This window comes from Talaromyces marneffei, chromosome 1 (genome assembly GCF_009556855.1).
Source record: "Talaromyces marneffei chromosome 1, complete sequence".
In the NCBI taxonomy this organism is placed as follows: Eukaryota; Fungi; Ascomycota; class Eurotiomycetes; order Eurotiales; family Trichocomaceae; genus Talaromyces; species Talaromyces marneffei.
In genome coordinates this window covers 5375772-5392143 of record NC_072348.1, presented here as the reverse complement: position 1 = coordinate 5392143, position 16372 = coordinate 5375772, and the positions used below count along the sequence as shown (strand labels likewise).

General features: G+C 47.4%; 6 protein-coding genes across 6 annotated transcripts; 2 read left to right on the top strand and 4 right to left on the bottom strand.

The window, feature by feature from the left end:
* Positions 1-502: 502 nt before the first annotated feature.
* Positions 503-4634, bottom strand: EYB26_001981 (uncharacterized protein; the record flags this gene model as incomplete). Its single annotated transcript, XM_054261289.1, has 8 exons — positions 503-1030; positions 1155-2129; positions 2203-2325; positions 2372-2414; positions 2472-2538; positions 2599-2762; positions 2981-4361; positions 4427-4634. 8 exons carry the CDS (start codon positions 4632-4634, stop codon positions 503-505), a joined length of 3489 nt encoding a protein of 1162 aa, XP_054117264.1.
* A 781-nt stretch (positions 4635-5415) lies between these two features.
* On the bottom strand, positions 5416-8746 carry EYB26_001980 (uncharacterized protein; the record flags this gene model as incomplete). The annotated part of the gene is made up of 5 exons (XM_054261288.1): positions 5416-5896; positions 5949-6671; positions 6723-7263; positions 7314-7400; positions 7456-8746. The coding sequence occupies 5 exons, from the start codon at positions 8744-8746 to the stop codon at positions 5416-5418; spliced, it is 3123 nt and encodes a 1040-aa protein (XP_054117263.1).
* A 264-nt stretch (positions 8747-9010) lies between these two features.
* EYB26_001979 (uncharacterized protein) lies at positions 9011-10551 on the top strand (the record flags this gene model as incomplete). Its single annotated transcript, XM_054261287.1, has 6 exons — positions 9011-9054; positions 9113-9214; positions 9264-9269; positions 9322-9401; positions 9449-9745; positions 9800-10551. The coding sequence occupies 6 exons, from the start codon at positions 9011-9013 to the stop codon at positions 10549-10551; spliced, it is 1281 nt and encodes a 426-aa protein (XP_054117262.1).
* Positions 10552-10756: 205 nt separating this feature from the next.
* Positions 10757-11980, bottom strand: EYB26_001978 (uncharacterized protein; the record flags this gene model as incomplete). The annotated part of the gene is made up of 3 exons (XM_054261286.1): positions 10757-11728; positions 11781-11885; positions 11936-11980. 3 exons carry the CDS (start codon positions 11978-11980, stop codon positions 10757-10759), a joined length of 1122 nt encoding a protein of 373 aa, XP_054117261.1.
* Positions 11981-12471: 491 nt separating this feature from the next.
* Positions 12472-13947, top strand: EYB26_001977 (uncharacterized protein; the record flags this gene model as incomplete). Its single annotated transcript, XM_054261285.1, has 2 exons — positions 12472-13137; positions 13189-13947. 2 exons carry the CDS (start codon positions 12472-12474, stop codon positions 13945-13947), a joined length of 1425 nt encoding a protein of 474 aa, XP_054117260.1.
* A 390-nt stretch (positions 13948-14337) lies between these two features.
* EYB26_001976 (uncharacterized protein) lies at positions 14338-15061 on the bottom strand (the record flags this gene model as incomplete). Its single annotated transcript, XM_054261284.1, has 4 exons — positions 14338-14621; positions 14683-14833; positions 14960-14971; positions 15035-15061. 4 exons carry the CDS (start codon positions 15059-15061, stop codon positions 14338-14340), a joined length of 474 nt encoding a protein of 157 aa, XP_054117259.1.
* Between the last annotated feature and the right edge of the window lie 1311 nt (positions 15062-16372).

The following is a 16372-nucleotide window of genomic DNA, read 5'->3' as shown; positions in this document are numbered from 1 at the left end:
TTGCGGTCTATTTATCATCTTTAGTATAGCTAGCCTGTCCGGTCGACATTGAAATCGCAGCTCTGCGCTCGCTGTGTTGTTGCTTGTTACGCAGCTCGAGCACATCCGGGGCACCGACGTCGGCCAGCGGCATTATATCCTATCTATCCGCCCTCTCACGACATGACAATCGGCATAGACCTGAGTACAGCTCTCCGCAATTGAGAGTGTCAACTGTAAGCGAGGTAACTTAACTAGTTACCAATGGTAGAAATTAGGTAATTGGCTCTATTCCTTGGTCATGTACTGTGGCACATTGTTCGTGATGCTCGATCGTGTTTGGTCGCTTAGTGGAGGCTAGCCTCGGCTTATCGCGGGAGGGGTATCCTTATCGATAAAGAATTTCTCCAATTGATCCCCATTTGAGTCGAGAGTCTACGGAATTCAAAGCATCTCGTGACCACAATCTACAGTCTAGGCTCGATTAATCATGCTTGCTACAATATGCTACCTAGTTTAGAACCTACTTTCCCACATATTTCCCTGCTGTTCCATCCAATTGCGCCTCTAGAACAGCCGACTTGCCGTCCAAAACACTCTGGATGGCCTGCGGAAGCTTTTCCGCAAGTTCCCCAACCGTACTTGCTCGACCAGCCCACAGCTCCCCTCCAGCAGCCGCTTTGGCGATCCTCGCATAATCCGGTGTTGGGTCAAAAGAAATATTCATCTCTTCATTGCTCGCTTTGGACCCTTCGCCGTCCGGGTGGACAAGCAGTAAGCTTCGGCGGGGGGCGTTCCAGCCCTTGTTGTTGAGGACGATGGTTAGGATGGGGATGTTGTATCGACGGGCGATCCAGTAGACAGACCCAGGGATGGAGAAGAGGAATGTGCCATCGCCGACGATCTGACAGACAAATTTGCCCTTGTTTTTACCGCCGTGTTGGTCGTCACTGACTAGCTTGATGCCGAGAGCACCACCGCCAGACCCAGCCCAGTCCACCGCCGCCGCAGTTGATCCAGGATTTCGGTAGAGTACATTGAAGATGGTCTGCTGCTTGTAGTGTCAAAGTCACCGCCTCAATCGCCCAGATAGTGTCCGGAGGTGCTGCCATTTTAAGTTGGCCCATGAGATAGTTGGCGTTCAGGTAAGCATCTGGTCCACCAGCAGGAGTCACCGCAGAGTCTGCAATGTCTTGAAGTCGTTTTCGGTAGGATTCTTCAACACTTTTCTGTCGCTCGTTAACTTCTGGGCTATTCAGTGTTTGGGTCAAGTTCGAATTCGAAGCAATATAGTCATTAATCTGTTTAAAGGCGGTCGTAGAGTCGACTTTGAAGGTGGCAATTGATGGCAAATAAAACATCGGAATCTGTTGTTTCAATGGATCCACATCGAGATGAACCACCTTTGCTGTATCCTTTGGCTTGCAAACAGTGGGAATCCAGGGCGTGTCACTGTCAACTACCAAAATGAAATCGGCCGTCTTGACCGCGTCATGTCTTCCGAAATGTAGGCTGAGCCAGCCAGGGTGGTCTGCTGGGAAACTCATATCCGATCCAGCGCAGTCAACCACGCGGAGGCCCTTGACTAAGTTGGCTAGCCTGACCAACTCCTCTACAGAACTGGCTTTGCGACCGTTATACCCAACTATAGCCAGGGGTTCTTTTGCATTCGCCAGCTCAGTTGCGATCATTTCGACTGCACTCGACGGCAGCGCAGATCCTGTAACCGGCACCCACTGTTCCTGCTTTAATGAATATGGCTCAATCTCCTCTTCCATAATCTCTCTGGCACAGAACAAATACGCCGGTCCCTGGGGGTCACTAGTAGCCCATTGCAACGCGCGATTCACAACTTGCTTGACGTTTTTACCCGTCTTGATCTCACCCGTATACCGGCAGTATTGCGAGATGATCTGCTTCTGGTCAGGCACATCCTGTATCCAGTGAATATATTCCGTCCTCGAGCCCCTTAATTCCCCTTCAAGCGTAAAAGGCGATAACCCGGCGAAGATGAGCACGGGTGCTCGACCACATGAGGCGTTGTGCACGGCGGCAGCGAGACCTTGGGTTCCGACGTCGACGTGGACTATGACGCATTGTGGTCTTCCTGTAAGACGAGCATATCCATCGGCCATTGAGAGGGCGATCATCTATAATATCAGTATCAGCATTTTATCTTGTATTTGAAGAACAGCCGATGCTACCCGCATCCTGTCGGCATACCTCATTTGGACAGGTGATTGCCTTGGGCCATTGATCTCTGCGCTCTCGTTGGCCTTTGACTAGTGCTTCGATGATGGCTGGATGGTCGGTCCCCAGGTTGACAAAGACGTATTGAACGCCGGCCTGAGCAGTTAGTATAACGCAAAACAGGAGATGGAGATCAGCGTACCTCCCACAGAGCTTCGAAAAAGGCAAATGCAGCCGTGTATCCCCTAAATATCCGTTAGACCAATTCATTCGTGTAGTTTTCTTTTTTGTCTAAGACTTACATGACGATAAAAACAATTCCTTGAACAAAAACAGTGGATAGATGTGAGGACAGCGGGGAAGGGGCATCTTTATAAACAATCAACGGCTAAGAACAAACCTGAGGTATCAAGGAAACCGGGGGAATACGAATTATGGAGTAGGAAAGCATAAACAGTGGGCCACTATTGCTTGTCAAAGGCTGAAGCAAGCGTATCACAGCAATGGGCGTGCGGGGTGAGGAATCCTCAGGAAGGGTGAGGAGAAGGACGGAGACAGTACCCCATTGCCATCCAATATCATTACGTGCGTCACTGCGTATGATTCGTATGATCATTTAGCTTCTCTTTAAGCCAATAACTTTGGACTTGATCCTGCATATGCTGTGGAGTCCATCGCAATGTTGTCTGACGTCCCCCCACGCATTTTATATTACGGGTTACCGAGTACCAGGAGGCCATAGCAACTACATGTAGTGAAAGTGCGTACATACAAATCACGAAGATACCTAGGTACTCAATACCAGACTGACTACAAACATGCAGCATCCTTCAAAGCCTCCTCGCAGAGATAAGAATACCACTCATCCCCCTTATGCCCTCGCTGCTCATTGCGTAACCCTACGGTCCTGAATCCATCTTTCCTCAACCTCCGGATTCTTGCAACCTTGTTCTCGTTAAGCACTGTCCCCGGCGCAGCCCAGCCCAGATTGAATCTCATGTCCTTTGTATTGTGGTGGTCATCATCAGAATCGTCGCTGCTCTTCTCGTCGGTAACATCCTGTGACAAGGCTGAGAAACTCCAGTATGATTTGGAAGGTGGAACTTTCTGGGTCTGCAGGTGTAGTGTGCGATTGTGGCTGATGTCGGTGGCTAGCTGGTGTATATCGGAGATGTTGTGCTGCAGAGATTGCACCAAAGAAGAGAGCTGATGGTCGAATCGGGTGATGCGTGCTTCGATATCGCTATTGCCATTGCTTGCGATCTTGTTAAAATGACATCGCTCGCGAAGTTGTGTCCAACTCTGTTCAACGACGTGCAAGGAGTGGCGGTCAGAGTCTATCATGTACCACCCGCCGAAGCATGCCACTTCCCACGCGTGTTCCAAACGAGCTAGTGAAGCCTTGTCCGAGTCTGATGCTCTCACAGTCTGCTTTGGCTTAAGACATAATGGCAGCGGTTTTGCACTGGACGAACGCGGCATTGGCCGCAGACAGGAAGGCGTCATCTCCTCGGCGCCTTCTTTCCCCAAGCAATCGCGGATCATGTCGCTGATTGACCGAGGCATTCCTTTTCCTTTTGAGCTAGGAAGGGAGGCAAAACTGGACATGTTGACGAGGATCGGTTCATCGACCCTGGGTACTCTTTCTGCGACTCGTCGTTCAATCTCCGCTCTGAAGACTTCTTTCTTCGCTTCAATTCTTGCTTCGTAGATTGCCTGAGACATGAAACCATTCCAATCATCGACTGAAGATGAATCCCTCGAATGCATAGGGTATGGCCGGTTGGTAATATTTTGACCTCTGTTCATCATGCAGTTATTCCAGGTCTCGGAAGTCCAGGTGCAGTCGCTCATGTCTTCCGTGATACTCGCCAAAGAACGAAACCCACCCCCATCGCGTCGACCCAGTGTGCTCATCATACTCTCGTCTCGATAAGCTGTTTCCGCAGAACAAAAGCTCATTGAACTAAGTGGTGGTGACGGTATATCGACATGCAATGAAATATCTTTGCGAATTCGTAAAGGAGGGGGCGTCAATCGAGACTGACTGTACAGATTTGGTTGATTTGACAAAGACTTTCTTTGAAAGAGGGCATTGTTTGACATGAACGGGTCGGTTTCGTCGCAAAAGGGATTGTTAGAGTCACTGTCAATCAGTCGACTGATTGTTTTTGTCAAGCGCTCAATTCTTTCTATGGAAGTGCCCGGGTTAGCCTGAACTTTGGAGGAAAATATTGGTCAAAGACAGTTCAAATACCCTTTTTTTGAACCAAAGGCGAGTCATCATAATCATAAACTAGAGACATTTCGTCCTCTAAAACGGGCGTTCGTGGTGTTGAGACGACGTCTTTGATATCAATTTCACTGGGCAGATTGACGACATCCATCAAGGCTGCTGCACACATTTCAAACCACATCGCAGCATCTTCCATTTTCTTCGTCTTTGCTGCCGAGTACTGATGCATATTTATCGCATGTATCTCGATACAGCAACCAATCAAAAACAGCAAGTATGCGTGAATGATAGGCGAGTCCTACAATAACGCTGCCTGATTAGTATGTCATCTCAGTCATCTGACAAACAGTATGCTGGAATACAGACCTTACAAATCCCAACCAAACGAAGACATTTACTGTCACACTCCTTCCATCGTCCCTGAAGGTAAATAATCTTGAGATCATTAAGAGTTGTACGCCATGCTGCGTTCGTGGATGGGATTGGGATGACTTGCGTGGATTTTAGGCCACGAAAGACTCGATAGAGCGGCGTTGAGGCTGTGGATGATGATGGAGAGGGGAGGGTTGTGGCATATTGTTGATTTTGACTCATTCTGACAGGAATGATGCTAAAGTAATGAGGAGTATGATTTCTTCATGCAAATATTGGCTAGAAAGGCTGTCCCTTCCATTGCCATTAACAAAGATGGAGTGGGAAAAGTTTCGTGAAAAGAGCAAGAAAGAAGAACGGTTAAACAATGCCAATCAAAATATGACAGCGTCAAGAAGTATTAGTATATTCCTCTTCTATAAGGTAGTGGCGTGTGAATAGCAGTATCCTGAATTGCCTAGTTGTTGAACCGTAGGAAGTTACTGAACACAAGAAAACCAACGCCCCAGAGACTCTTACATATACCTGATAAGAATCCACAAACATTGAAGTATTATTTCAGTTTTAGAACATAATTTTTTTAAGTTGTTTTGGGAAATTGTGGGATGCACCGGTAGTAGATCAATCTACCCAACATATCAATACTTAAACCCAACATTAATCCCCATCAATCGACCTTGATATCTCTCAACGACTTCTCCCAACTTGACCAAGATACCAGCTGCAAACATCCGCGTCTGCTCCATATCATCCATTTTACTTACATCTGATTTCGCAGCTGTAGTGGCTGGCATTCTCTCAAAAACGTCATTGCACCAATCTCTCAGTTCAATTACTTGGACCCCGAGGTCTGTGACGAGTCGCTCTTCTGCGGTTGAGCCGGCCGCGATGTTCAGGTCTATAACTGCTAGGAATAGAGAAAGTAAGGCTGGTAGAACGATTGGTTCTGTTGATACTGCGCTGCCGTGAAGCGCGAAAATAAGGGATATTGTTTCTTGGCTGATTGTTGGGAGGGCTGGTGTATAAGGACCCAACGTCGATATTATGAGGGTAACCGTCTGGAGGAATAGTCGGAGAATGTTGGCCGAGTAGAAGGGATTGTAGCTCGATGAAGATACACTTCATGAAAATGTCAGTAGGTCATTTCTACGCATAAAAAAGGAGCACTTACGAGCGAGATTGCAACATGACCGCAAATCTACCCACCAACGGATAGAAGAATCCTTCAATCAAGTCTTTGTGCAAATCCTTCGAAACGGTTTTTTTCTTCCTCTGAGCTTCACGTAGCTGACGTTGTCGCTCTACTTCCATTCGCGAGGAGAATGTTCGGACTTTTAGCGCATTCGGTCCTGAGGCTGCGTCGGCCGCATCAAGCGCCAACGGTTGAAGCGATGCGCGGGATAGTTGTTCAGTAAGCGTACCAATAGGTGAATCCTCTTTATGTGTCTCATAGAACTGCTGAAGATGACTAGGCAGCTTCTTGGAAGCGAAATCGGCCTGCGCAGAAGTAGAGGGTAGTCCCAAAGCCTTGGCATCTTCTTCTCCATGCCCAGCGATTTCTCTGGCACCTAACCCCATAGCTGTCAGGATAGCCGATCTCTGTGCTTGTGATAGGTCTCCATCAAAAAAAGTCGCTGTGAAGTATCGGCCCATACGAATTGGCTGAGCAGCAAGCAAAGCGATCATGGCTTGGAGACGGTATTCGTGGAAGTTTGGTAGTGAATAATTGTCTTGAGCACTTATAACGAGTAATGCAAGTCCATCGATATTCTCAACAAGTTCAGTACCAAATCCAGCTTTTCGGCGAATCAGCGAGGATGCATTCGTTATGCCTAGGTGATACCGGTCCACATTGTCGGTATCTTTCAGATAGGAAACTAAATCTCGTATGTAGCTGTATCATGTCAGTTTCACGATCAATCAAAGCAGATAGTAATAGACTTACACAGGAGCTGTAGGTTTGCCCCTTTGCACTAGGGTTGGATCATCCTCGGAGTCAGAAGCATCGCTATCTGGTTTGGCATAGGGCATAAATTCCTCGTCTTCGTCCTCAACATCTTCATCCATGATCTCCTCAATAGCGACTATCTTCGAACTCTCCCTCTGGATCCTAGGAGACGGCACCCAGGTATCGTTAGGTTTTGTCGTCTTCACACGCTTCCAGATTTTTTCTTTTACAGCTTCGAGTTTCTGTAGATCCTGGATGGAGCTCATCTTGTCGTCAACCCTGGTCAAACTCAGATACCATTCTGCTTCTTCGGCATCAAATCCATCAAGATCGAATTTCATCGCTTGCCCTGCTGGTTCAACTAATTCAGAGATGGCCATTCCGACAATCATGCCTAGAAAGCGAGATCTCTCGGAAGAGGCAGCTAGTCGATTCGATACTGCGTTTAGATAGAGAGATGACCGCCCGATTGAGTATAATTCTGCAGGCTGGAGTCGATGCAGATACCCGGCAGCTAATAGAAGGACTTGTGCGTTTGCTATACAACGTTAGAATGACCGTAATGATTCTTGGAGAAGGTTTCTTTACCTTCTTGAGTTGGCAATAGGGTATGTCTGATGCTGAAGCTGTCTCCAAAGTCACGAAAAGCCTGCTCCAACAGTTCCCGAAGAGACTCTTCAAGGAGTTAGAAATAGATCTTGTATTCTTGTATACGGTCGAATGGACAAACCTGGATCTTTTGCCACTAGTAAAACAAGAGCACGGCGTAAACCGAAAGTGGTGACTACATTGGCGCTTGCATTCGACAACCATGATCGAAGAGTCTCTTGAGGACTGACGGTGTGTTTTAGAACTTCATGTACAAGTGCAGCGGCTCCGCCTACAACCGAGCTTGTTGATTGGATGTTCCTTTCATCTGTAACAAAGTATTGTTTTTGGATATCTTTCAAGATGCTCTGCAAAATCGCACTCCGTTCATGATGCCGAAGATGTTGAAAGCAAAGGCCCCAAGACGATGAGATGATACCGTCCACAATCACACCTGTATATAGTTCGTGGACAAACTGATCGGTATAGCCGAGTCCCGTCGCACGACCAACCATGAGACCTGCAGACTTCCAGAGATCATTGTCGCCATGAGCACCTTGAACGATCATGTAGCTCATATTTTTGCCAAGCCACTCAGAGAAGGCGTGACCGTCGCCAATCCACGATTTTGTATGGCCTTCTTTGCTGTCCTTGATGATACTCAAGGCTTCGGCAGCTGTGGAAAGAATCTTCCCTCCCGATAGAAGGGAGCAGAACTCTGACCAAGCTACACGTCGTTTGGTGTCCGTGTCATATATAATAGTGTTGTCTTGATAGACACGCGAAATAAAATCTTTGGGTTTCAAGAGCGTGGAGGTGAATGATAAAATATCCTTTAAGGCCGAGATCCTCCCTGCTTCTCTCTCCTTAGCTGAGATGGACCGTATTGCATTAATGGAAATCTGAGTGTATCCCACCAGAGCTCGTAGCCCTACAACGCTGGAGAAGCATCTCAAAAGTGCCCCTCTAGTTTTCAAATTTCCTTTTTCAATATTGCTCCAATGATCCGGTATTGTCTTATTGACCAGGATATGAAGAATTTGTCCTTCAAGTGGACTGGGTAGTCGTATGTCAAAAGATGGGCTTCCATTTCCAGCTCGTGATGGATCCAAAGATTTCAAGATCTGGTAAAGCTCCTGCTCGGTTGGTTGCTCTTGAAGAAGCTGTAATAGAGATTCTGGTCTATTGTCCTCATTTGTACTCTCCTTGGTGGATGGAGCTCCTTGGTCTGTAGCATCAGCGCTTTGTATTGCCGATTCTGATAGCACTTCGACGCGCTTTGTTTGTACAGCCGTCAACAGGTCATCCATTATTAATCCCAGTAAAACGTCAAAAGTCTCATCATGACTTTTGAACAAAACAAAGCTATTCCTGGTGCGAGGAGTCAGTTGGTTCTTTCTTACCTTGAAGCGCGAGCCGTCGCGGGTTATCATAATGCCGCCCCGCCAATGATCTCATGCTTCAGATCCCACTTGACAACAACAAACATCTCTATCTACGTCGCGACATTCGAAACGCTCAGGGAACAAAGCAAGGGTCTATACTAGAAGATCGACGGCTTTTTAAATATCAGATTTTATTCGAGTATTTTTGTCCATGGTCGGAGACACAACTTGAAAAGCAATATCTGCCCCGCGAATAGGCTCCAGGCCGAAGAACATCTATCTTACATTCCTTATACCAACACAGCTTTCATCATGCCTTCTCTTGAAGCGACTGCAGATTCTTCAAGTGCAAGATGGTAAGATATACTTCCCACTTGAGGGAGGAAGAGAGACAGCTAACTTTCAAATTCGTAGGAGACACTTATACAAGGCCTTGAGCAAGCCGGGTCCGTTCAGTGACGAAGATTGGGTGCCAGGATCAGAGACAATCGATGCACTTGAAAGCTCTAAGATTCTGTAAGCTACCATTTCCAACTATGAAAATTACTGTAACTAATGACAATAGTGTTATGTAGGTCCTGTTTCCTTGATAAATGCTGTTAACGTCCCTAACAGGTGCTCAGCGGCGCCGGAGGTCTAGGATGTGAGATATTGAAGAATCTCGCCCTTTCTGGATTCAAGGATATTCATGTTATTGACATGGGTAAGTCGCGTCGGCAAATCGCTATCGCTTAAGCTAACACCCTCTAGATACAATCGATATTTCTAACCTCAACCGCCAATTCCTATTCCGTCAATCAGATGTAGGAAAGCCCAAAGCTGAGGTCGCAGCGGCATTCGTCCAAAAACGTGTCAAGGGTGTTAAAATCACGCCTTATGTCGGAAAGATTCAAGATAAGGATGAGGACTACTACATGCAGTTCAAGATTATTGTCTGCGGGTTGGACAGTATCGAAGCACGTCGATGGATCAACTCGACGCTTGTCGGCATGGTCGACCCCGAAAACCCAGAGAGTCTGAAACCTTTGATTGATGGTGGTACAGAGGGTATGTACTTATTGATCTATAGCAGTCTGGCTCTTCTTATTGACGATATTCTAGGTTTCAAAGGACAGGCCCGTGTCATCCTTCCCACACTCACATCATGCATTGAATGCCAACTCGATATGCACGCCCCCAGAGCAGCTGTACCACTATGCACAATTGCAACCATTCCCCGACAACCGCAGCACTGTATCGAATGGGCCCATCAAATTGCATGGCAGGAAAAGAGAAAAGATGAACCTTTTGATAGCGACGACCTTGACCATATATCCTGGATCTATCAACACGCATTGGAGCGCGCAAAGCAATTCTCCATTCCCGGAGTTACCTTCCAACTGACACAAGGTGTTGTGAAGAACATCATTCCCGCCATCGCATCGACTAATGCCGTTGTTGCTGCATCCACAACCTCCGAAGCTTTGAAGATTGCTACTTCATGCAATCCATACCTGGACAATTACATGATGTACGCTGGCGAGGAAGGCGTATACACATACACTTTTACAGCAGAACAGAAGCCAGACTGCCCTGTCTGCGGTAACCTGGCGCGCACGATCCATGTTAACCCAGAAATCACCCTAGAAGAGTTTATAGAAAGTCTCGGCGAGCGAGCCGAGGCGCAGCTCAAGAAGCCTAGCTTGCGATCGGAGGAGAAGACACTATATCAACGATTCCCGCCGCAATTAGAAGAGCAGACACGACCTAATCTACGGATGAAGTTGAAAGACCTGGTATCTGATGGGCAGGAGGTTGCTGTGAGCGACCCTGCATTCACCATTGATTTCCGGTACAAGCTTGTTTTTTCATGAGATCTTAATCACGAGGAAGCGCATTGCTTGTTGCTGTACGTAAATAAAATGATGAACCAACCTCTCATGAAACACCCTTAGACACATCAAAAAGAAACTTTTTTTGACCCGTAAACGATTGATATCTATATCCACACCGATAGACAGCACAAAACGCCAGTAAATGCACGCAAAGAGGCGAAACGATCCCAAAAAGTAACAAACATTATTGCACCAACTTGTTTAAGTCTCGTTTCAGCCGTACGCATTTGAGCTTCAAGACCTTTACACTTTCCAAGAAAAGGGTGTCACTGGGGAACTGGCCAGTACTCTCGACGTTGAAAATGAAGTGATCCCGAACACGACCCAGTTTGACTTTATCCTTGAATTCGTCGTGGCGGAGACATTCTCTGCTAACGGTGTCTTTGAAAGGATCCACGACCACAGCTTTGTCTTCCCCCGCGTGACCTTCGTATCCACTACCCTTCTGTGCAGCTTCAGCGGGAGTGATTTTTTCAAAGCCAATGACGCCCTTAGGGAAACATTTGGCGAATTTCCTTGCGTCTTCGCCGATAATGGGACGCATGATACGGATTTCGGGAAGGAGACGGTATGTTGCCGTTGCGACGGGAGAGAATTTAGCATGATCGGCGCCAATACCCTTTATACAATGCATCTCGAGCTCAATGACTTGTCCTGGTCTCAATTTAGCGATGAGAATGTCGGGGTTGACCGGCTTGATTTCGCCCTCGCCGCTAAAATAATGTTCTTGACGGCCCTTTGGATCGAATGTAATGTCACTTGCGTAGACATGAGCGTTATGGTAGCGGATGCGGGGGTCCTCTTCTCCCGGTGGGGCTTTTTCGTTCACGGTGCATTCAATGTTGAGATTTAACACGACGGTGTTGAAGTCGCTGGGCTCGCTGCTTGAGGGGTCCTCCTCTGTGGCCTTTTTGAACCATTGCATCCAGTTGAGACCTTCTATCGAACCTTTCAGCGGGATGAGACCGAGACGGGAGGCGAGGACTTCGTCTTGGATGACGGATGTGTTATTCAAAATGTATACGAATTCAATAGCGAGGGTGGGAACTTCAGCAATGAGGATACGGCGAAAGGCGTTTGCGACGGAGGCATCAAGGCCGACGAGGGAGAAGGAGGCATCATATGTCTCGTTTTTGTGAAAGTCGACTCGGAAATTCTGATCAGGTCAGTATTTGAGACCAGGAATATTGTGGGCTCCAGCGACATACATTCTGAAATTTCTCTATGGACCATTCATGCGATTCACCAGGCCAATGTCCAGGGAAGTCTGTGGAGGGGATGTTGGTGATGGTTTCAGGATTAATATTGATGATCTGACACGTTAGTATGGTCAAGAAAAATTCAAGACAATTGGGCCGCTTACCCTTCGGCGCGAAGGCTCCCCTGTTGTAGTTGCGCTCGGTGCCATTTCTGCTAGATATGTGAATTCAATCTGTTGAAACTGTGAGGAAGCTGTATCAACTTTTTTTCTTTTGGGATATCTTTTCTCCTCCGGAGACACTAAGCCGTTTACAGTAAGAATAGAAGTGCTTATCTAATCTTGGCCAATCATACGGCATAGAATCCCGATTAGTAGACATGCCGGCCGTGGGTTGAAGAAGAGCTTGTCAATTATTGCTCATATTCGGCCTTTCTAGTTATTTTCCGACATAAATTCGCTCTCTATTGCTGTAACGAAGCTAGTTTAAATCCCAGTTGCCTCATATAGCAGTAAATGAAAACGAGAACAAGACATTAACGCTCGAGTTGTATATTATCACGTGACATAGATAATCGACACCTCAGGCCGTGAGCAATTCCTGCTTGGCGCGGAAGGAAGACCACACTGAGCAACCTCAGATTCCCGACGTCTACACCTCTTCTCGCAGCCATCCCCAGTGTCGCCCGCCGCATTACCCGATGGCTTCTTCACTTTCTCGCGTCGTTGGCCGTGTGCCAATGACGCTAGGTCGTCGTCAATCGCTATTCAAAGCCTCCGCTTCCTGCTCGCGGCATATGAGCTCAACCCCCTCTCGACGAGCTGCCGAACCTCAACCCTACCAAGCCACCAGACTCATTCCGACAGATCCCTCTTTCGCTCATCTTGTGAACAAAGCAGGCCCTCAACCCAACGAAGAGGCTGCTGCCTTAGAGTCGACCACCGACACCGGCAATCGCAAGATCCGACACTATACCGTCAACTTCGGTCCCCAACATCCAGCTGCGCACGGTGTGTTACGTTTGATTCTCGAGCTCAATGGTGAAGAGATTGTTCGCGCCGATCCTCATGTCGGTCTTTTGCACCGTGGAACGGAGAAATTGATTGAATACAAGACATATATGCAAGCTTTGCCGTACTTTGACCGTTTAGATTACGTTTCGATGATGACCAATGAGCAATGTTTCTCGTTGGCCGTTGAGAAGCTACTCAACATTGACATCCCTGAGCGCGCCAAATGGATCCGAACACTGTTCGGAGAGATTACCCGTGTCTTGAACCATCTTATGTCTGTCTTGTCCCACGCCATGGACGTCGGTGCTCTTACGCCTTTCTTGTGGGGTTTCGAAGAACGTGAAAAGCTTATGGTTAGTAGATTTTCTGTCAAGGGTGAGGATGTCGCTAATTGTACATAATAGGAATTCTACGAGCGTGTCTCTGGTGCTCGATTGCACGCCGCCTACGTCCGACCCGGTGGTGTCTCTCAGGATCTTCCCCTCGGCTTGCTCGACGATATCTACCAATGGGCCACTCAATTCGGTGACCGCATCGACGAAACCGAAGAACTTTTGACTGACAACCGTATCTGGAAGGCAAGAACACAAGGTGTTGGTGTCGTCAGCGCCGCAGATGCCCTCAACATGAGCTTCACTGGTGTCATGCTTCGTGGTTCCGGTGTACCCTGGGATGTTCGCAAGTCGCAACCATACGATGCCTACGATCAGGTTGAATTCGATGTTCCCGTCGGTATGAACGGTGACTGCTATGACCGATATCTCTGCCGTATGGAGGAATTCCGTCAATCCCTCCGTATCATTCATCAGTGCTTGAACAAGATGCCCGCTGGTCCCGTCAAGGTTGAGGATTACAAGATCAGCCCGCCTCCTAGGGCCGCCATGAAGGAGAACATGGAGGCTTTGATTCACCATTTCTTACTCTTCACCAAGGGTTACACAGTTCCTCCTGGTGAGACATACTCCGCCATCGAGGCCCCCAAGGGTGAAATGGGTGTCTTCGTTGTCAGTGACGGTAGCGAACGCCCCTACCGCTGCAAGATCCGCGCCCCTGGATTTGCCCATCTCGGCGGTTTCGATCAGGTAGCACGCGGTCACTTGCTTGCCGACGCTGTCGCTATCATTGGTACCATGGATTTGGTGTTCGGTGAAGTCGACCGATAGACATTTCCTCATGTTACAATAAAAACCTCGAAACACCATGAAGAGCAAAAGAACTTATACAGCTGCTTGAGCAGCACTGTACTACTGGCGTTTATTATTCATCGATCGGCTTGTTCATCGAATCATCCGAGATTTGGCATGTTTTACTTTTTCTGAACCTCAATTTCTTTTGTGATGACTGCCCTGCTAGTCCTCTTTCTTATTTGTATGTACAGCTAGTGTCAATAGAAAGATATGGATGGTCTATCGGTCCGTAGCAATAATTATGTATATTTTGTATCGTTTCATTGGCAAAGTACATCATAAGCCCGCGGCATTTCATAAGACATTCTATATCATTCAAAATTCATTACAGTCAATAGCCCCCGTAAAAATACTGATTCCGACGTATCAAACATTATCATCGTGATAGTAAAAATTCACATCCCGCGGCCTCCTCTTGTTCCCTTTTACGAACTCGGTATCATCGGGTGGACGTTCGTTCTTGGTGTTGGCGGTCAACATGCTCTGGAGACTCATGCATACACTTTCGACAGTCTGGACGGGTGACCAGCCCGCTGAGGAGAGGAGGTCTAGACAGATGAAGCCGTTGGAGTAGATGTGTGGGTGGATGGGGATGTCGCGCGGGGTGTCTGTAGGTTGTGAGATTTTGACAAAGACGACTTCGGGCGGTTCTACGATCGGTATGTTAGTATACACCCTCAAAAGAAGGTCATGGAAGTCATCTGGTCATACCGATAGGATATTTCGAGCTGAAGGTAATCTTAAGTCGGAAGATCTGGTCTTGATAGAGAGGATTGGTGTCGAGGACGCGGATGTCCATGAGCCATTGTTCAAAGTTCTCAGCTTGGACTATCTCGATGCCCGGAGGTAGATGCGATTTCATCTGTCGGAATATCATATGTTAGCCATGAATTCAAGCCTCCGGCCATGGGTGGTACAATGCGGCGAAGCTCGTGAGGCTGCGAATTGGTGGTAAGAGAATGAAGAACGAAATCTATCGTGTACTAACCTTAGTAAGCTCCTATGTAGAGAATTCTGTTAGCAGCTGAGTCAACAGAAAATCTTGAGAAGTCTCATAACTGACCTTTCCTAACCGCTTGGAGGCGAACATCTTGTCAGATCACACTTCCTTCCTATTCAGCTCTTTGCAAATTTGGAAGATAGTAATAGCACGTGGCTCCTAATCTGGAAAAGCCAAACAACAACTGAAGTGGCTTTCGTTGTATGATGTTGTGGCCGGATGTCGTTCTCGCAGCTCACTTCAATCGCGAATCGGATGACGTTTGTCTTCGTTCAAGTCCGGTGGTTTCGTAGTGTTGGGGGTTGTAGCAGATCCCGCGACTCGCTCAAGGATAATTCATATTAGAGTGAACAAGCTATGAGCAGACCAGCACTCAAGCAGCCATCCTCAAGGATAAGACGTGTCTCATGCAGCAAGTTTTTGTCTTGGGTTAACTGCCATGTCATGGACTCATGGCCCCGGGAGTCATGAGTGGTGCCAACTACCGTATGTCGAAGTGCCCCACTACCTTCTATCTCTTCCTCCCCTTCTTCTTGGACGACGAGACACAGCAAACTCTTCATTGCGCCTGCTGATTTTATTTCATAGTGAGGATTGTCCTCCCGAGTTCCTTGTACAGACAGTTGCATAAAGCCCTGTCTTCAATGTCCGCCAGCACTCCTCGGGTTGTAGGGACTGGGGGCTCTGCTGGGGGGCTGTAACAGAGGCACTCATCTCCCATGCGTATAGCCGACATTTCCAATTGTCGTTCTCTGCAATGGACAAGATGCTATATCTGGTAGCTGTACTAATAACCGTCATTTCTCTGTTCTCTCAATTGATTTCAGGGGGACATCGTGAACCCCAGTCTCTTATGGGTAACTAGCACCTGACTTCCAGGAAACGACATGTTGCAAAGATCACTCGATGATATTATTTTGAACATGCTAGATGATTGGAGACTCGCTGGACTATCAACTTGATATCCACACCAGCAAACTCTGCTTCCTAAATCCTTCTATCATTCTGCCTCCATTTGTCCGTGAATCCTGAATACGTTCGAGCGGAAACATTATCCCCTGCGTACAAACTTACTTACCCATGACTTAGTACAAAAGCGAAATAGCGAGGTTACATGGCATCAATCTCCCTCCTTCCTCCACAATTCTGGAACTTGAGAAATACCCAGACTATTCTCAAAAGACACTCACTGCTTGACCCCGCATTCAGTAGGCAGCTACGACATGCAACCAGACGGATAATTGCACGGTTCAATTGACGATACTTACCTCTGAAGGGTGTCTTCGGGATTCCGGGATAAGTTAACTAATATTAGCCTATACTATGAAATATATTTCCCTTCTTCTCAAGGCGTCAATTGCAAAACAAGCTTCCCCGGTTATATCCCTGTATAGCGCGGTG